The sequence below is a fragment of the Scedosporium apiospermum genome (genome assembly GCF_000732125.1).
Source record: "Scedosporium apiospermum strain IHEM 14462 chromosome Unknown SEQ_SAPIO_0143, whole genome shotgun sequence".
NCBI lineage: Eukaryota > Fungi > Ascomycota > Sordariomycetes > Microascales > Microascaceae > Scedosporium > Scedosporium apiospermum.
Window position 1 is genome coordinate 24,786 of NW_015971844.1, and position 20,539 is coordinate 45,324.

The 20,539-nt window shown below is 49.5% G+C and overlaps 4 protein-coding genes and 1 pseudogene across 4 annotated transcripts; 1 reads left to right on the forward strand and 4 right to left on the reverse strand.

Moving 5' to 3' along the window:
* Nucleotides 1-3,260: 3,260 nt before the first annotated feature.
* On the reverse strand, nt 3,261-3,792 carry SAPIO_CDS9313 (Uncharacterized protein; the record flags this gene model as incomplete). The annotated part of the gene is made up of 2 exons (XM_016790743.1): nt 3,261-3,560; nt 3,616-3,792. The coding sequence occupies 2 exons, from the start codon at nt 3,790-3,792 to the stop codon at nt 3,261-3,263; spliced, it is 477 nt and encodes a 158-aa protein (XP_016639253.1).
* Nucleotides 3,793-6,387: 2,595 nt separating this feature from the next.
* Nucleotides 6,388-11,125, reverse strand: SAPIO_CDS9314 (DNA helicase; the record flags this gene model as incomplete). Its single annotated transcript, XM_016790744.1, has 7 exons — nt 6,388-7,511; nt 7,580-7,742; nt 7,814-7,934; nt 7,993-8,028; nt 8,659-9,408; nt 9,604-9,773; nt 9,827-11,125. 7 exons carry the CDS (start codon nt 11,123-11,125, stop codon nt 6,388-6,390), a joined length of 3,663 nt encoding a protein of 1,220 aa, XP_016639254.1.
* Nucleotides 11,126-11,785: 660 nt separating this feature from the next.
* Nucleotides 11,786-12,154, forward strand: SAPIO_CDS9315 (annotated as a pseudogene; the record flags this gene model as incomplete).
* An 876-nt stretch (nt 12,155-13,030) lies between these two features.
* On the reverse strand, nt 13,031-13,918 carry SAPIO_CDS9316 (uncharacterized protein; the record flags this gene model as incomplete). The annotated part of the gene is made up of 3 exons (XM_016790745.1): nt 13,031-13,639; nt 13,708-13,781; nt 13,858-13,918. The coding sequence occupies 3 exons, from the start codon at nt 13,916-13,918 to the stop codon at nt 13,031-13,033; spliced, it is 744 nt and encodes a 247-aa protein (XP_016639255.1).
* A 1,193-nt stretch (nt 13,919-15,111) lies between these two features.
* SAPIO_CDS9317 (uncharacterized protein) lies at nt 15,112-19,473 on the reverse strand (the record flags this gene model as incomplete). Its single annotated transcript, XM_016790746.1, has 5 exons — nt 15,112-15,743; nt 15,797-16,318; nt 16,383-17,037; nt 17,091-19,382; nt 19,447-19,473. 5 exons carry the CDS (start codon nt 19,471-19,473, stop codon nt 15,112-15,114), a joined length of 4,128 nt encoding a protein of 1,375 aa, XP_016639256.1.
* Between the last annotated feature and the right edge of the window lie 1,066 nt (nt 19,474-20,539).

The window sequence follows — 20,539 nt, forward strand, 5'->3', positions numbered from 1 at the left end:
TATGAGTTCATAATCTCAAAGTGTTGTAGATCCGCCTCGGAGACACCTTTTCTGCGATGCGGAACTAGTAGATCACGGCCCATCCTGGCCTGTTGGTGATGCAGCCTGGAGGAGCAGGGTCCGAAGTTTTGCGTTGCGTCACGGCAAATAACGTCTATAGCGGTCTACGAAGACACGTGAGGGTTTCTGGTGCTAGATAGACAGGGCGAAAAGGTAGGGGTTGTATTTCTCTGGGCAGTGCTCCCGCCGCGAAAGCAAATATTCCGAAGTTGGCAAGCGGGTGAAATGGGTGCTTTCCCCTGCGCCAACCCTTGCCCAAGTAGAAAAAGTTCCTGGATGTATGTGTTGGTCCGCGAGGATGGCATGCCCGTTTCTTGCGTTTCGTTGCGGAGGTGGCTGAGGCCGGTTGGATGCAGGGAACAGGCTGGCAAGGCTCTCTGCTAACCACAAATCCGTGGTCACTCGTACGCTTACCACACATCCGTGGTACCCTCCTGTTGCGACGCATTGGGAGGCTGGCTGTCGCGGAGAATATTTCGAAGGCTGACCACGGGCCCGTGGTTAGACTCAAGGCGAATACTGCATGCAGTTGAGACATATTCACTTTCCGATCACTGTAAGGTCTTGGAATCAAGGTAATTTTTTTTTCTCTTTTCTTACGGAACACCAACTATATGCTAACATGCTAACACAGATGTGGAGATAAGAAATGGAATCATGAGCACATCTGAGCTTTCTGGTAATGGAATGCATGCCAAGCGCAAATCTCAGATCTCAAGCCGCTGTGCCCTTCCCCATGGTAATATTGACCCCCCCAGAACCAGGGGTCTGACGTTGTGAACAACTTTCCATGAGGAGATGTTAATAGGCTACCAATTCTGAACCGAATAGACAGGGAGATGGGAATAATGAGGATCTAGCCACTTACAAGAAGGGTTCGTTTTCGGCCTTATGCACTGGGATGTCCACAAGTCGGACATTTGGTCCCTTTGATGCCTTGGCCGAGGCAGGTCTCGCAATTGGCCATTTTGCGTCTCTGTCTGATCAGGAAGTAGAGGATCGGATTTAAAAAGCTGAGCCACTTCCGCAGTGTCGGTCTGTAAAAAGCCAGAAATATTATTTCGAACGAGAGAGGCCGTTAAGTGTGACTGCTCGACGGTCGGGTCTTATAACATCGAAGCTTTCGGGCGGCCCAAGACCATGGAAGCCCGACAACAGAGTTTGCCCTAATCATGATTAGTTTGACCGGAGTCGGTTTAACGAAATACCGGATAACTGGTCATTACCCCTCATACTCGCGTCTCTCTCATCCCCATTCGCGTTCGGTTTCAACAAGGGTCGCCATGTCGGACGACAGCTACCAATGTACTTGCTCCGCATACTTTACATCGAGGACAGCGTTGAACGATCATCTCGAAGATATTCGAGTAAGTAAACTGCAACTGTTCTTCGTACAACATTGACTTCTCCAGTCACAAGAAGCGTACCACATAACCCGAATCGAGAAGTGTCGGACGCACTCGAGAGTAAACACCGACAGTGATGGCGAACATTCAGATGATAGTCCCCATGATCCTGACCCCCGATTGAAAATCTGCCCTCATGTTGACTGTGATCGAACAACCCCATTTCGGACCAAGCAGAAGCTTCTGCGTCACTTTCAGAAACGTGAATATCCGACCCTCTCGGCTTCCGTTGGCTACTCAGTAACATCTTGAGCAGATATCACATGCCAGGAAGTATGCGTGTTCTGTTTCCGCCCATTCAAATTGGCAAGCGAATTTATAAGACATGCGGAAGAAAATCATAGGAATGAGACTGGTAGGAAGGCGGGTTATATGCAGGAGACGTACAACGAGTTGGCACGCCGTGCCAACAGTGAACTAAGCCTTGCAAAAACCGCCTACCTCTCTGCGCGTGCCCAACCCATAAGTAAGAAGAGAACGTGGGAGGTGGCCGATATAGGTCCAAGGATATCAGGTGGCAAAAGAGTCATGGGCATTAATGGGATGCCCATGAACAGCTCCCAACGTATTAACAGTACGTCTCCCCCCGGCCCCCTCCCCTTCTCCCCTCAGTCCAACTGCGACGTTTGTATAGTCTCTTCTGACTCTCACTAGGATCGATTCCATTACTTACCTCTCCACAACCGGAAACGACTTTACCATTCTCGCTGAGTGGGGAAGTTGGAATAGCTGGGGTAGGCGGGTTTGGGGATATTTCGACTCAGATGATCCAGTCGGACTTGGCGCAACCGCCACCCGACAGTCTTGATGCTCCTCTCCTGCAGATTCTGAGCTCAATACCATGCAGTGGGGATTGGGGAATAATAGATGCAGGGCAAGATTCTAATTTATATCACGGATACAACGATGGTTCGAATACGGTTTAACGAGTTCTATTTCCGTCTTTAATTGCGAAATTGACCCCAATCGTTGGAGTTTCCATATTGACGACCGTCCGCGCCAGCTCAGGTGAATTTGGAATAATAATCTTAGGCCAACCTGCAAGTACATCTTCCGTCGCAAATATGAAGGTGATTGCATATCCGCTAACACTTCTTACGTAAAGCCGGGCATCGCGAATTACTCTAGCACATTGTTAGGGCAGGCCTGCCTTCTTTTTTTTTTTTTTTTTTTTTTTTTTTTTTTAATTTATTTTTATTTTTATTTATTTTATTTTATTTTTTTTTTTTATTTTTTTTAGTAGTTTTAGTTTATAATTAACTTCTAAAACTTTTTATTTAACTAAATATTTAATTTTCCTATTATTATTATTTATTAAATTAAGGATTTTCTTAGCTTTTTAAATATCTTCTTTAAGCTCTACTATTATAGATTCTTCTATAGGGATATTATTATATACTAGTTTAAGTAATATTATATAAAAAATTAAATATTTAGTTAAATAAAAAAATTTTAAATATAATAAAAATACTTAAGAGCCTATTAAATATTTAATAAGTTCCTAAATATTTTTACTATATTTAAAATTTTTCTATTTAATTAAATAGAAAAATTTTAATTATAGTAAAAATATATAAAAAATGAAAATAAATAAAATAAAGGAACTCTATAAATAATTAGTAGAAGAGCTATAGTTTATCTAGTAATAAATAAAATATTATATAGATTAGAAATAAATTAAAAAAAAAAAAAAGAAGGAAAAAAGAAAGAAAAAATAAAATAAAAATAAAAAATAAAAAAAAAAAATAAAGATAAAAGAATAATTTTTTTTAAAAAAGGGGGGGGGGGGGGGGCTCACAGCTCTCCATCTCGAAATATCTTCTCAATCGCCTTACAGCCAGCTTTTTCCAACTCCTCCTCCTCCGTTTCGTATAAGGACCGCTCCCCTGGCACCGCAGGCAAGTCGTGGAGGTGTGAACCAGCGTAGTAGACCGCTTGCGACCCCTTCGCCCACTGCTGAACGACGAGAGCCCGCAGACCTGCCCGCCTGCCACCCTTCCTAAAGCACTCGATACGGTCGGGGAGGGAGTTATATCTTATCCAATGTCCAAGCTTGCAAGTGCCGAGGAGGCCTTCGAGAATCGGCCGGACATTCTATGAATATTAGATGACAGCCAGCCACTAGGCGCATGTAGTTAGTTTGCCGTACCTCGTTGTCCAGGATATGTTGTTTGCAGTAGTGGAGACCATACGACGTCAAAAATGGGAAGCCCCTGTCCTCCATCTCTGAGACGAGGTCTCCGACTTGTGAATCATTTAAAATTAGGAACCCCTCCTCACGGAGGGTCCTTAGAGAATCCTCTAGAGAGTCGGTGTTTGATGCCATCCACGTTGTTGTCGCGAGTGCCTGCTTCGGAGAGCTTCAGGAGGGGTAAAACGTCACGAGCGATTGAATTTCGAAACCCCTCCTTAGGCTCTATCCCCGAACTTCTGCCACCAATGACCAAATTAATACTCGGTACGAAGTACTTCGTACTGAAAGCACTATTGCGGGTAACAGAGTTGTGGTGCAGCAAAAAAGAGCTTATTAATCACCTCAACTCATTTGATTGTTTGTCCCTGTCAGTGAACGTTGAAAACTGCATGTGGTCTCTTTCATGAGTCAGATCACAGCCCAAAAAACAGCACCGAGATATGGCCTATAACTGTTTCTTGGAGAGTGTTAATGCATACTGTGCTCACGGAGCTAGAAATAAATGAGCCCCTGCCCGGTTACCGCCAATACTGACTCTGGACGGCTTGATGCTCTGGACTCCTCTGCGAAGTGAGGGCTGCTGTCTCCACGACGGGTGTCTAAACTTGGAGGGGAAAGTGAACATGTATATTTAGCTCCTCCGTTATCCTACACTTTACGAAGTACTTCGCAGTGTGCGAGGAGCGCGATTTCATAATTTGTCGGCCTCGTCTGATGGAGAGATTTCAAGGAATAATCACCAGGACGAGATCGCAGTGTCTATTATTGCTCCTTCTAGGTGGACTTACACCAGGTTTTGATGCAGGGGCAATCTGGATTTAAAGTGAATTAAAGTGAAGAAGCATCCACTAGTGTGCGGAGCATGCTGCACTTGACCTCTAATTGATGGGATCTGCCAGTGCTAGTTATCTTCTCGAAATCTTAAAACCAACTTAGTCTCCCAGGAAAACCACAGAAATGTTAGAATGAAGATAATTGACCTACCTATGGTTGCAGGCGGGACAGTAATACCAGACAGTTGTGCCCTCATCCGCGCTTCTCAATTGAAGAGTCGTGTATCTGACCTCCTTCGCACCACACTTCCGGCACTTCTCCTCGATAGTAGGCCAGTTCAGCTCTGGCTTCTGAGCTGCCGAAGGTGTGGATACTTCGCCGCGCAACTTGGAAGGAAAACTAATGGTGGTAGTCATAGTGGCACCAACTAACTTGTCTGTTCAGATAACAGTTAGCTCATATTCTCCCAAAGCGCCAGTGCAAAACACGAACTCTTATTCAATACACCACAGCAGTCACATTTCACTTTAGACTGGTCTTCTTTGGCCGTTGGTAGAAGATCCCCACAGCCATTGCAGAACTGGATAGCCATGTTTCTTGCAGATGGTAAAGTTAGGAGGTGGGAACTGAGTTGAAAAGAAAGATAGACACTTGCCTCACTTCGAGTTGTTGCCTGGATGTTTTGATGCATAAATTCTTGGATGCGCTCTTGTGGTACAAAGTACTTCGTCACTCCTCGTCACTCCTCCCATCAATATTTGGCATCCTTCAGGCCTTTCTGCCCCCAATTCTATCAGGTGTCCCCAAAACATACCCCGCGTGTGTGGTTGAGTACAGTATCCGAGAGCCAATCGTACTCTGCTACTCGCAATGGCGGTGTGCGAGAGGGTACCGGCGCAACCAAATCGATGAGTCTCAAAGAGGTTGGCGTTGTGGCACCGAGGCTCTGAAGGTCGTCGTCTGAGGCTGAAACAGACTGACAACTGTCAACTGGGTAAAGACTAGCACCAAGGTCTTGGGCCATGGAAGATGGCGAACCTTGAGATATCCTCAGCCTGTATCACATCGAGGGGAAGCAAGTCTGGAAAGAGAAGGTTAACGGCCCGATTGTCGCGGTGGACGATGCCCTCCGAACGAAGCAAATTAGGCGTCAGTGAGGTGAAGAACCCAGCCCTTGTAAGCGGCCGAGAAGGAGAAGAGACCGAGCGTCCGCCAGCTAGACGATGGCATTCGATTCGAAGACGAGCTGCCCATCAGAAGTGGAGCCGAAGAGGTGAAGGCTTGATACAGTGCCGCCCTAGCACTTTATGAGATTCTCAATCTCACTTCCGTATTGGTATTTGCCCTTCTCGAGAAAGTACTTCGCTAAATTGACATAAACAAGAGGGAGGCAGCTTGGGAACAAGGTCACCCACATCCTTGGGGTCATTCTCCCGTATGCTCGGGATGCCCCAGGCAGCGATTCAGCGACTAACTTCCACAACTCCTCCGTCTCAACTCTCAGGTCGAAGCTCTCATTCTCCCGCTGAGTCCACGGGGAACCAGAGGTCCTCGATGCCTTTGGTCCCTGTAAATATAGATCGGCCCTCGCCAAAGACTTTTTACTCGAAAACTTGACCAAAGAGACAGTAATATCTTGATGAGAGATTATGGCCCATTTGTGACGGGTGATTATCGACACTTGGTGACGGTCTGTAGAAAAACTGGATTTTCTTGGCCGATGACAACACAGCAGAGAATTCACAGCTTCGGCCAACTTTTCTCTTACCAAGTGACCGACCAATTTCGTGGACGAGAGTTAAAAGGAATTGAGAGTCCTAACGCAATACTGTGGGAATCGTGACGAAGATAACCAAGCCTAGCCCATACAAGAACACAAGGAAAAAGGAAAATCGTAATCCCGTCAAGCCTCTCCTGAAGACCAACACCACCGACACCGATGCCAGCGATCCATCAGCTCCGCCGAGTTCTAGTCTTCTTGCCCACCGGAAGTTCTTCCTCCTCCTCATCTTGGCCCTTCTTCAAGTCTTCAGTCAGGTTCCACTCCTCCCAATCATACCAATCCTCGCCGTCCGACAACTCGCCAACGTGACCCTCAGCCTTGGACCACCTAAGGACCTGCTGCCGTAGCCGGTCGGCCTTTAATAGGTTAAGGTAGAGCTTCACCGCTCCCCGGGATACCTCCTCTTGCTTTTGGATGTAAAGAGACAATAGATGCCGGACATTTTCAGCTTCGTTTTCTGGGAGTCCCATGTCTCTATCCGGTCGGGGGTATGTAGGTGGAGTGAAGAGGGGATGGATGGGGAAGTCGTCGGACTCTGCGTAAGCTTTGACTGACGGTTGCCCCACTTCGTTATTTTCATGGGAGTCGCGGGCCTCCTCGTTGCTCGTCGTAGCGTTGGCATCTTTCATCTCCACATTCTCATTGTCGACGGCTTTGGCCGTAACCGTCTCCGGACCTGTACTGGAATTTGACTTCATGTTCTCTTCTGACTTGGCTGGCTTCTCCGACGAACCCGTGCCTGGTTTTGGATCCGCAGTTGATGACTTCTCGGCCGCCTCGACACCTCCTTGCGACCGGCCCTGATCGGAATCCTTCTCTGGCTCCTCCTTGTCGGGCGACGCATTTTTGTCTGATTGCTGCACAGCATCTACGTCCGCCATTGTTACATCATCGGCGGCCGTGGCCTTCTCGCCGGCGTCCTTTGCCGGCGACGTATCTGCTGCGCTAGACGCGCCATTAACTGTTGGTTTCTGCTCGGCATTTACGGCCGCGCCCGAGGAGCCACCCGAGAGTCCTGTTATAGCCAAGCGTTGCCTGACGAGATCTTGATATGCGCTATCGTCTCTGTAGAGCTCGATGTCGTTCGGACCCACGAGTACGCCGCAAGGAATCCACGTATAGTCCCCGCAAAACCCGGTCATGAGCCTCTTGACCTTCCACAGCGCACGTTGCTCCTTGCGCATCAACTCGCTAGCTTGGTTAGCTAGTTGTGTGAGGTTCTTCGATTTGAAGGCAGTCGCGAGGGCGGGGTGGTCAGCGAGGTCGGTGACAGCGGTCAGGGGCGCGAGGATTTCTGGCAAGCGAGAGGGTTAGAACTCTACTGGAGGGGTATGATGAGGGGCGTGGAGGCCACGAGCTTACGTTCAAGGTGAACATTCGCGTATGGGTTCATATCGGCGGCATTTGCAAGCGCGTCTTGAAGGCGCTCATCGTCATCCTCGCTATCAACTTCGAAGCCGTCGTCATCGATGAGTGCTGGGTTTCGGCTAATGATGCTCCGCCTCGTGCCGGCGTACTCGATCTCCTGTTTACACGGTTAGGGGCTCGGTCGGTAGGAAGAAAAATTGGGTGGTTGTTGCATGCCTCTTTATACACTTCGGGTCCCGTTGGTGGCGCCAGTTGTCCTTGTCGGGTAAATCGAGCTCGTTTCTTTAGCTTCTGCCCGCGGTTGCCGTTATGGTCGATCGAATCGTCCGAATCGGATTCTGATTGAGAGCTGCCTTAGTTTATGTCTCCTTCCGGGTTAGGAGAGGGGAAAAGCAGTAGATGCTTACCGTATGCCTTTCTCTTTAGATTTCGCTTGATCGCAGCTATTGTTTGTGCAAAAATGGCTTGCTGCGACGCCATGGCGAATTGCAGGTCAAGCAGTCGAGCTTCAGAGGGAACAGATGTCTTGTAATGTTTTAGGTAAGAGAGGGGCTGGTTTTCTGGATATATATAAAGGACAATGTGCCAACTGAGAGAGCTATGTGACAGAAAAAAATGGTAAATTCCTGGGATTGACTGGTGATCGCTGTGTGCTGTTCTTCGCGCTGGGTCTGGGGGCAGACCGAGAAATCAATTTACGAGAGGCGGCGGGTTTTGGCGTTTGCGAGGCTGCCGAAAGTTGGCGAGCAAGGGTCAAAGTGGGCGTGTAAGAGCTGGCGTCTGCACTGTGTGGGTGTCATGCCGAGGGCGGACGGGGCTGAAAAACAATTCGCCGAGGAATGGGACTGGATCACCCCACGCACTGGCCTGTGTACCTTGGTACTTCGTCTCCCAGTTCGTGCGACTTCGGACTTACTCAGACATCAATTGATCACCATCCCCATGGATTTCATGAACTCATCTTCGTCTTCGCTCTTCCATTCTGTCCGTCTCTGTTTGCAAACTGGGTATCATATTCCTCTTCGTCAATCTAAACCTACTCATATCATGTAGTTAACCATTACAAGACCTACATCCTGCGCCTCTCGTTCTCCCTCTTGATTGACTTGAAGAACGCGCTTTGCGGGCCCTTCTTCTTCTTCCCTGCCTTCTTGTTCTGCTCCGCATAGGCCATATCCTGCCCACCACCAAGGCCCTTCAACGTGCCCCCCGTCCTCCTATTCGCTGTCTTGCGCTGCGGCTTACCATCAGGTTTATAAAACATGTTCCCCTCTGCGAAGAGGCCAGCCATCTCCTGCTCCTCTTTCCACGGCTTGCTCTCAACGTCGACGACGATCTTTTCAAGGAGCTCGTTCTGGTCCTCCGGGGTGGAGAAGGCCAGGTCCGGCATGCTTTCGATGTTCTTCAAATGTGTGATCACCTTAAATGCATAGCCCTGGTCCACAAGGAAAGCTTGCCGCTTAGAGGAGTAGCTCATCTCCATCGTATCCTTCGATACCAGAGAGTAGAAGAAGGCGTTAAAGCCTTCCTCGTTTCGCCTCTTAGCTCGTAGAACGCGTCCTAGTCGTTGGGCCTCCTGGCGACGGGAGCCATATTGTGCGGAAATTTGAATAAGGCAAGTCGCTTCAGGAAGATCGAGCGAAGTATCGCCGATTTTAGACAGGAAGAGGGTACTACATTTTGGCGAACGTCTAAAGAAGTTCAGGATATCCTGCCGCTCGGAGTTACTTGTGCCGCCATAAAGGAAAGGCTTCATCAACTTCTTTGCATAAACCTCGAGAGCGTATACGTTGTCCGAGAACACAATTATCTTATCGCCACGACTTTCGTGATATTTGATTAAGTACTGGCAAGCCTGAAATTTGACCGGGTTCATAACGCAGAATATGGATCGATCCCGCGGGTTTGCCGGTAAATAGTGCTCGTAGAACTCAGTCGGCATCGAACACCAGACAACGGCGCACTGGACTGTCGCAATGAAGCCCTTTTATGATAGTTCCATCCAGTTGGCCTCATACAGCTTCGGCCCAATCAGAAAGTTCAGGTCCTCAATTTTACCATCCTCTCGAAGGAGCGTTGCTGTTAGGCCAAGCTTGGAATGGGATTTAATGGAGCCAATGACTCTCCGGAAAATCTGCGCGGGCACAACGTGGACTTCATCTAGAAGCATGAGGCCCCATTCCCGGCTCTGGAGAAAGTTCATCATCTTCGCTTGTGAGCTCGTTCTCGAGTGTTCGTTACCATCGAGTAGGTAGTAATAATAATTCTAGTGTTCCCAGTAGACACGGATTTGTTGTCTAAGGAGAAAATGGCAATATTGTCAGGGTTAATGTTTGACCATTTTATGAATTCGTTTCTCCATTGGATCGCCGACATGTTGCTCGTAGCCAGGACGACAACCCCCTTTCTGATCGTGCAGGCGGCCGTAATGCCAACTAGAGTTTTGCCAGCACCACAGAGCAGAACAATAATGCCGCTCTTTGCACGGCCGTTGCCGAACATCTTGCTTAGACTCTTTTCCTGATATGGCCGGACCTGGGCTTCTGGCCGTAGATTTATTTTAAGGTCCGGATTTGCATGGTCATTCCTAAAATCATACTCCTCGAGTGCAGGGAAGTGTAGTGCCAGACACCGCTGAGCAACTGCACTGACTTTTTCATCGTCAATCTGAAATGCGTGAATGGTATCCTCATCGTCATCGTCATCGTCCTCTGCCATGGGGTTCTGTTTCAGAAGTTCCTGGACCTGGTTCAAGTTACCTTCGCCTAGTCCCTCGGCCTCCTTCACGCCAGCAGCCTCCATCGTCCCAGCAATGACAAGTCCAGCCATTTTTGGGGCGCTCGTCGTAACTTGCTCCGACCCTTGTACTCGGCATGAACCTATCACAGGATCCTTGAGCAGTGCCTGCAGGATCGCTGGATCTGTGGTCTCCACGAAATACTTGTTATTCCTCAGCACTAACTTCACCTTGCCATAGCTCTTGCCACGGTAGGCAATGTATTGAATCACATTTGGTGGCATCTCGGTCTTCAAGAACCGCTCAAGTGTATTAATGATATCGTCCGGACTCAAGCCGACAGAGGCGGCTGCATACAGACTGTGGGTTGTAAGCCGGTACTCGTGGATGGACGTCGGGCGCGAGGTCGGCTCGGCTATCGTAATCAAGAAGTCCTGTACACGAGGCGCCAGCGGGTGGAATGTCTCGAGAATCAGAGTCCCCGAACCATCAATTTTCAATGGCAGATTCTTATGGTTGGGCTTTAGCCGAAGGGCGGTGAAGTCTCGTCCATGCTCAGACTGGAAGAAGACCGAGGCGATGTCCCTGACGCCAGGCGAGAGTGTGCATGGGAAAGCGCTGATGTCAAACTTTTGAACGTTTCGCGCGATCATTGTTCTAATCTCGCTGGGCTGTTCGCTTTGCTCGAGGTTATCGCCATTGTCGCGTGGCGTTGATGGACCTGGAGTTGAAGCATTAGATGCCCTGGCTGCCTTGGTCGCGCCTTGGGCGGCGGACAACGCCTTCCGCTTTGAAGACATCATCAGGTCATGGAGCAGTTTCCGCGAAGATTAGAGAATACATGAGCAGGAAGATGCCAACGAGTACAGTTCTTTATTATGGTGAATGATGGACGTGGGCGAATAAATATAAATGTTTCGCGTCAGCTATAGCTGAAATTAATTTCTCGATTTTAACTTGGTTAAGTAAATATGTATTTATTTATTAATAATATTATATTTCTAATTTTTTATTATTAGAAATGTAACCTATCTAGAGATATTTTAACATATTGCAGCTCTATTTAGATATTTTTCTTTCACTTTAAGACGGCGGCCTCATTCAGCAGTGAGTCGAGGGCTACGGTCAACGAGGTGTACAGAGGAATAAAGGAAGGTCTAACAGAGCCAACAGAGCTCGGAGAGGCAGAGTGAGATTTATCAAGGCATCCCACAAGGAGGCTGATGCTTGACTGGAATGTGCTCTGCAACTTGATTCCTCGGCGCAGCATTTCACATTCGCGGCAGCATCCTCTTGGAACTCCCATTTCGTCATTGGGAATGGAGCACTACACGCAATATGCGCCAACAAAACGCGTCACAAAGGAAGACTTCCCTCGGCGTATTCCTGCGAAGCCGTTCGTTGAACCAGTCGCATCTCCATGGTCCGCCCCGCTGCCCCCAGGATCCCTCCCAAAACTCATCATGGGCTTCAAGGCCGAGATAATGGACCACAAATGGCACGTCTACACAGACGGTCCTGACGACTCGGGCATTCTCACGGTGCATTTCATACGGAGTTGGACGGGAATCCCCGTCGTGGCCGCCAAGATCCAGGCCGAATTGGATGATGACAAGAAGCCGATTCTGGAGAATCGGGCTCGCATTGTGGAGATCACCTGGGAGGCGGCCGATAATAGAAGGCTGTTTAAGGATGAAATCTCGACGGAGGAGTCATCGCGAAAATGGGTTGTTGACGTTTGTGACTGGGTTTTTGGAATCCATGTGCCGTTGGAGGGAGACGATGAACCTTGGAACCTTGTTGAGGACTCAAATCGCGTTCCGTTGGATTAAAGTGGCGGAACAGGACCAAGTTGCCTCATAATATTCTTTGTGTTGCCGCCTGACTTCCGGTCTCCGTGCTCGGCCACGTCACCTCCGGGATGAGTGGCTGGAGGCGACAACTTCCACAGATTTGTCTCGGAAGAGGACTAGGTATCAGAGTAGCACACATCACTTTCATGGAGAAGCTGCGCCGGTCATCTCGCATTCCCTTTATTATAAGAACCTGGCTGGATGCTAAGATCGACTATAACTGCGTCTAACCTATCGTGCGGGGGATGGCTTCATGCTCAACCTGCCTTCGTGTACCTTCGTAAGCCTGGGGAGTTTCCCTTTATTTTCATTTACAAACCTCGGCAAAGGATTCTCCTGACTCCTCGTCGCAAGAGAGGCGAGGCCAAAGCCGATCATGCCAAGTACGGCCCACTAGTGGTAATAGGGCGACATGCCGCCAGTGGTCTAGGCTTTCAATCGTCTCTCGCGTCGGCGTCGCTAACTTCAGCTCTTTAACGTATGCAGCTACGGCGGCATTCGCTGAGCGTGTTGCTTCTCCATAGTGTTCCTAATCGGCTCGGGATTCTTCGCTCGGAAAGTCTTCGTGATGTGTTTTGGGGTAAAGAACTGCGTCGGGTGCGACTGTGGTCACGGAGTTTATCTTCCGACATTGGCGCGAGAAGGTCGACTTCGGTGGTTTCGGTCAGCATTTCGCTCTCATCAAGTTTCTTTTCCATGGCCTGAGCCTTGTTGGATGATGGATCGGTAGCTAGGAGTCTTCTGAGAAGGCGGCGATTCAGCGGTTCAAACACGTGATGCCGAGAGAAATACTCCTAATCCATTTCAGAACTCAAAGGATTCTGCTTCCCAGTGCTACAGCTCAGCAACTTGTTGTCATTCCGACAAGCCGTCATCATCGGGGTTCCAAGACGGGTCCTCGACCGCCTCAACAGCCCCAGAGAGTGCCGCTATACGTAGGATGTCCCACTGTAGTTGCAGAAGGCCGAAGGAAACTTGCTTTTGAGGATCATCAGACGTGAGGTCGAACAGGGTGCCGTCCAAGAGGGGGTGTCCTGACACCAAATCTTTCATAGCGATGACCCCCTCTTCCTGGTGCCAAACGAGGCAATCACGAGGATCAATTGCCAGGGTCTCCAACTTGTCGTTGACGGTGAACGTGGTTCTTTTGAGCCAACGGAAGCGTACCCTGACACCATCCGGGAGCTTTTTGTAGGGCTCCAGGGCAAAATATGCCTTTCTCCACCACTGTTGGAGCAAGGGACTGAGACAGATCATGTTCTGGGCCGAGTCGATTATGTGAGGGTTGTGTACAAGAAAGACCTGTATATGGTCCGCATACTCTTTACCCCAAAAGGTTCGAATGACGGGCCAGAGCGTGTCTTCAAGGTGGGTACAGCGTTTGGTCAAAATGAACGGAAAGATACGACAGACGTGCGGACGGGCGGCGCCTGACAAAACGCACTTCCTGTCTCTTTCCCGACACTGGAACACTCATTAGCTATTCTCCGATCATACTTTTCTTTCTTTTCTTGCTTTATCTCTTTCTTTACCTTTTCAGCCTCCGTCGGACTCTTTGATGGGTGACGAGGAGGGTCTGCGTCGGCGTCCTCGGTTAGAACTACCGCTAAATAGTTAGAGATATACAGCCTGGAAACTTGTTGAAGCTGCTGTTGATTTGCTGAACAGGCCATTTAACTTACAAATCTTCAGCAATGCCGCCGCCTTTTCGGATGCGTAGAAGAAAACGGTAGTCGTCGCCATGTGTATGAAGTCGCCTTGGGTAGGGTTTCGAAACATATCCCTTAGTTTCCTAAGCCTCTCGATGGGCGCTGTCATGAATAAACTCCAAATAATGGAGTCTATGGGAACTTGACCTTTATCAACGGATTGGATTTCTCGGCATATTTGGACTCTCTCATCGCTATTATCAACATAATCGGTAGGGGGGATAACTACACGGGCCGGAGTGGCAAGGAATGATTCGAGTGTGGCCATCAAGCCAGCGTTTTCTCTATTGACTCGTAAGAAGCTCTCAAAGCGGTTCTGAAGGTCCATTATGGAAGAATTCGATGTCGAATACATGAAAGGGTATCAGTGAAGGCTGGGAAGAAAGGGAAAGGTGTCGGAGTAGGATTTGTTGCAGAATCCGAAGTAAAGAGAGGTGGCTCAATATTCGCGAGGCATACCGCCAAAGTGTGAAAGAGGGTTGGTGAACTAGTTTAAAAGAGATATGTTTTACTTTCGAGGAAGAGAGCTTGAGGAAGCTAACATATGAAATTCGCTTCACTATCTTTCTACCCGCCGTTGTGGAAGCCTCAAATCACATGCGCTCTGCTTCCTTCCCGGATCTGACACAACGATGCATCACAACTTCCTTGCGACCACCGATGCTCCAAGATATATTACATTGCAAACTGTCGGGAGGCTGGGCGATAAGCTGCCACGGTTGAGGAAGCTTCAGGGGTCCCTCTACTTCCCCCTAGTATTGACAGTTCGGCATTGATGTTATCTTCAACAACCTCTCTGATTAGTTGTGATTCGGATGCTTCTAACTTGGAGCACATGCAAGCCGGGGATGGGGAAGGTCCATGGCAAGAATTACTGCCGCACTTTCTGAATCCACCGGCGATAGGGACAGCTCTGGTTAGGCCGATTGACGGAACGATTTGAGGTGGCTCGATTCAAGAAGAAGAAGAAGAAGAAGTCAAGCTACACTAGTTTTTGGTATGATCGAACTCGTCAAACTGCACTTGTGGGCCTGGTATATTTTGAGGACGAAGTTGCGATGAGGAATCGGCGATTACGTCACTGGAGAACGTAGTGATAGCTGTACGCGCCTGACTCCAGCCGTAACTAGTGGAACGGTGTTGGTGAGAAAAAATCCACAGATTTGGCCCCAGTTGCTATTATTGGCGGGGTGCAGAAGAGGTCCTGATCTACCTGCTAATATCCTTTTACTCCAAGTAAAAAGGATCTAGGTCTTGGAAAAAGTCTATACCGACATTGATAAAGCTCTTCCACAAGTCGACCTCCCTCAGCCACGGCTTTGTCTGAATAGCAAACGTAACAGCCGTGCAGTGTTTTAACAAATCTTCTGCATCCTCTCCCATGACGAGAATCAAATCACCACGGCTCACCACACGGTCTCCAAACTTTCCCAGCAGCAGCTGCAGCCTTTTCCCAGTCGTGTGGTGAACACTGTACTCGCTGCCCGGCATGTCCTTGGGCACAAACTTCCACTCCCATGACCTGCCGCAGCTGTCAAGGAAGCTGGTGCACTGGCGGTTGTGCAGCCCAACCATCAGAGGGTAGTAGTGAGGTGCCGACCAGAGCCGCAGGAGGGCGAAGCGAGCATTGGGATGCCTGTCGGCGAACTTTTGGATCAGAGGCAGCAGTTGTATCCATTTGTCGGGGGCCACAAATGAGGGCGGGTACTGCATTGGAAAGTTGCCATGGCGGTCTTCGTAGTTAATGAACAAATCCAATTTGTCGGGACGATGAGGCTCTGCCTTGGCCGTGGCCATTCCTGCGATGATTCGGGTGTCATTCTCTAGGTACGCTGGCGCAATCACTCCAGCTTGGTACACTAAGAAATGTCAGTACGACGGGCTATGAGATGAGCTGAGGAGGTTGACTGACAGTGGGCTATAATAGGACGGATCGCAATACTCCAATCAAGGGGGTACACGTCGGCGAAATAACTCTTGCTATTGGTCTTCAAGAAGTCATTCCACTCATTCCAGAACTTTTTGTCACGAAATTTGTAACTGGTTCGGGTCCTTCGATCAGGTCGTGTCTTACTTCGTTCCTTGGGGTCAAAAAGGAGGGAGTTCTTGAAGTCCTCGCACTGCTTCGAGTTCAGGAACATGGTGATTTGTTTGGCGGCGTCTGGCTCCGGGAAGAACATGGCTACGGCCGCGAATGCCCGGACCAAGTCCTGGACGATGAAGCTGTGTGGCCATGGGTAAGCGGGGTCCTGAACATAGTCGTCGTAGTCTCCTCGCAGCTCAAGCCAGTCGAGAATCTCGGCGAGAAAGAAGACCCAGTCAGTCGGACCCATGTGGACGGTTTTGAGCATGGTGGCGATCTTGTCTTGGACATCTTGAAAGTTCTGGTTGGCTCCCTGTTCGAGGTCGCCAGCGTGAAAAGTCTTCTTGAATTCTAGTAGTGTCCATCAGCATCGCTGCTCGGAGGACCTGTCGCGTCAAACAACTGAGTTACTCACCAAAAGATCTGTCTCGTTCCATGACCTCCATCTGGTCTGCGGTTTCAAGTCGATGGCTGAACGATACACTCTTATGTGTGGCATACAGCCCGGTACGCTTGAGGAGCTCAAGTTGTTCTCCTGAAGGTTTCTCTTGACGGACCTGGTTCATCGCGGTCGTCCATACCGTCGGCATGGCCCAGATGCTGTCTTCAATTTGGTCGCTTAAAGCATCAAGAGCCTTCACAGGGTCTTTGCCCTGCATGATTGCCTCGACACCTTTGGCGAGATGAAGGGTAGTGCTGGGCGTGATGCCATCCGTGATGCGGCTGACGCCGTTCCTGATCTCTCGGAAAGGCACGCTCCGTTTTTTAGAGGTCAGCTCATCCGGAAACAGGACCTGGTCCTCAGCAGCGTTGGCCTCGTTGTAGAACAGGTACGGTGACTGGGCTAGTTCGGAGCCAGAGCGAGAACTCATACCATCTTCCTTGATATCGAAGAGCCGGAACTCGTTTCTTTCATCCATCACCGTGTCCCAGAGACTGTCGACCTCCTCGCCTGGCTTAATCTTGCGAGTGCGCATCGTGTCCTTCTCTCTCGTCAGGCCTCGTAAGAGCGGTTCCATGTGTGCATACATGTCGCGTGGATGGGCGATGCGCCAAGCGAATCTAAGTTCCTATGTGCGCGTGTCAGCAGATAAAATGACAGGGATCTGGTGCGCAAACTCACTGTAATGACGACGTTGTACGTTTGGGTGGGAGTTTGGCCAGGCACAAAGTCCCAGATAAAGACGTCGTAATAGTCGTCAAATCCAAACCGCCATTGTCGGAGTCGGTCTGTCAAGGCACAGTAGTCAGGTCCCACCTCCAGAATATTCTGCCACTCGTTCTTGGAAGCCGCCCCAAAGCCTTGCTTTTTGCGATAAGTCCAAAGATGTTCCTCGGGAGGTGCGGTGATGACACGGCCAGTCTTGCCGTCTCGTACCATAATCAAGACCTCCCCGGTCCGCATCATGAGATACTGCAGAAAGCGTCGAGTCACAGGATCGTTCCGTTTCATGTGACCGACGATGATGTTTCTGGTCTCGACAATATCATGCGCACGCCGGGCTCGGCTTCGGCTGCCTGTCTGAAAATGACGACTGTGTTGTTGAGCATCGAGGTCCATGAAGTAGGGGTAGAATCCCAGCTCCTGGAGTTGCTGAATGAACCTGTTGCAGCCCCAAGAGATCCAGTTCGAAGCAGGGAAGTACTGCCAGATGGTCAGGAGGTTGAGATCTGAGAACTCGGCCCAATTTCGGCAGAGTTGGATGGCATGCTTGAAGTCACAATCCTTTGCGATGACAGAGAACTGAAGCCAACCGTCTCGAGATATGGCCTTCTCGCTGGCGTGGTTCCAGATGCTTTTGCCACAGATGGTGACCTTTGTCTTGCGTGGGCGAGTCTTAGATTTAACTCGTTGACGCTTTGCCTTAGTCTTCTTCTGCTTCCTGTCTGTCTTTTCGGCCATGTCGAGAACCTTTTCGAGCAACCAGTCGTCGGTATGGAGGTGCTTGTATCTTTTATCTTCGCTGATAAGCTCTTCAAACGTCTCATCATTGTCGTCGTCCGTTACGTCTTCCGGGTCATCTTCCACCTGGTCTCCACGGGCGAAATCGGCACAAGCATCTCGTATCTGTTGGAGAGTAGGTTCCACCACCTTCAAACAGAGATCTCGTAGGTCGGACTCGGCAACCTCGGCGTCGTTGAGGAACTCCTCGACGCTGCTGGCTCGTACCGCAGCGGGTAGTATGGGTGCTTGCCCAAGGATCAGGCGGCAGAATAGGAGAAGCTTGATCTCTTTGACGTCCCTGACTATCTCGTCGATCTCGTCATCCGTCATTGGCGCCGTCCTGTCCATGGTCTCGTGAGGGTTTTCCAAGGTACCAACTATCCGGATGCTCATACCAGGGCCTTCCCTCAACCAGTTCTCGTAGTTCTTCTTGACTCCTTGGCTCAGACGCTTCCTCATCTCCTGTTCCGTCTCGATGTTCTTCTTATCCGGCTCTCGCAACTCCGTCCCCTCGGTTTGTCCGCTCTCTTGCATTGCCAGGAGCTTCCTCTGGCCGGTTTGGCCCTTGACAGCCGTATCCGCAGAGCTGCGTGCAGCAGCATGGGAGCCTCCTTTTGCCTTCTTCTTTTTCGGTTTCTTGGAGGGAGCCTGAGGCTCATCAGCAAGAGAAAGCTCTTCCGTCTTAGTCTCGAGCTTTGGATCGCTCCTCTCCTCGTCGTCCAGGATGTCCATCCAGAGGAAGTACTTGATCAGATCGATGTACTGGTACCGCTTTTCGTATTCCACATCGTCGATAGGATCCCATAGCTCGTCGTTGTCCTCGTCTTCTGACATGGCCATGCGCTCGCGATAAGCGTCCTCGAGGAAGGCATCTTGACGCTTCTGTTCCTCCTTTTCTCGCATGACCTTCAGTCGGGCCTGTAACTCCTTGACATTACGCCTGAACAGGGCAGCTTCCTGCTTGACCTTCTTCTGCTCCTTCTCCTGAGAAGCTTCCTCCTCTTCTTGGACTTCGCGAACCCAAGCATACCATTGCTCCATTTGGTAGAGTACTTTTGCAGTTTGCTTGATGACTCTCCGCAGAGCCAGGTAAACTGTGTGACGTTGGGTGATAAGCTTGTTGAGATATGCTTCGTGCCCATAGTCCATGTTGAGAGAGTAGAAGTGTTTGTGGTGAAGCTTGCGCGCATCGATGACCTGCCCGAGCAGAACATACTTTTTGCGCAGATGACGTTGAATATCATCCAACGTCTTCTTGTCCTCGATGGTCTCGAATGTGTCGTTGGCGAGGGCAACTCGAGAGTCCTTCAGATACTTAGGGGCATCGTCGTCCAGAGAATCCAGCCGGGCATTGCGTCGTTTGTAACCCTTGTAGAGACTAAAGGCCTCTTTGGAGTGGAGCCCGCAGAAGAGGCCATTTGCATGTGTGGCTTCATTCTGGCATCTCTGCTCATCAGAGCGCCGCAGAGCCTATTCGGGCGTCAAGGTCAGTGAATGAAGCTTCACAGGCCAAGGGAGAGTCTCGTGATCTCACCTGGCATTGCCCCTGCTCTGAAGCCATGTCAAAGGCCAGACTCAATGGCCAAGCCCCCTGAAATAGGCGTCTAATCAGACGTAGTGTGTCGGATCGATGTAATGGTCGGAAGCAGGTTTGTCGTGTCGTGGATCTGTCTTGCCGACGTGTGCCCTGGGCGTCTCTCCGCTTATGACGTTACTCCTCTTGTTGAAGGAGAAGGTATATATACATAATGTCCCTGTATTGAATCGGTGGGCTGGTTCTGTGTTGGGCATTCGGGAGCTGGCCGATGATCGTATGAGGATTGGAACCATGCCACCTCCCGGGAGACAAGGTCGTATTCACTTAATACAGGCTCATCACAGTTGGGCGAGGAGGCTCAAGTATAGCCTTGTTAGAGAGTATCATAGATAGTCAAGTAAATTCAGTTGGTAGAAGAAGGAATGCGGCGGTGTGTCGGAGGACCAGCAGAAAAAGGTTGGGGCGGTTGGTTGGGGCGGTTGGTTGGGGGGAGGGGGTGGGGAAAGGGCGGGGGTTAGCGAGGAGAGGCTTTATTTGTTCTCAAAGTGCTAGGGCCACCCTACCTATTTAAATTCAACCCCGTTTACCTAGGTACCTACACTTTAAAACGAGTATACGTAATTATCCATGAGTGGAATTTTCATATAAGTTCCTCGTTCCTTCGTAAATGAAAATAGAATTTCTATGGGCGTTGCGGATGTCATGTGGATTTCGCAGGCATCATGGAAATCAGGTGATCTATTTCATATGACAGTTGTCGACGGCTGTCCACAGATGACACATCATTTCGATTTAGAGAACCCACATCCATGAAATCCGCGATGCCCATGATGCCTATAAAATCTAAACTATAAAGCTGTCAGAAATTCGAAGCAGCTGATAACAGCTGAAACTATAAACACAAAATTGGTTTATTGCAAATCTGTGCTCTATTTAGATTACTTCAAACTCGATACGGTGGTGTGACTGTAGTAACTTTGTGGGGTTGGATCGAGAAAGAAATAAAGTCCTATACTCGCTATGTCCTTGCGTAGATTAGAAGCTTCCAGGTCGGGAACCCATCGACAACGATTCGCGGCATCTTTGGAGT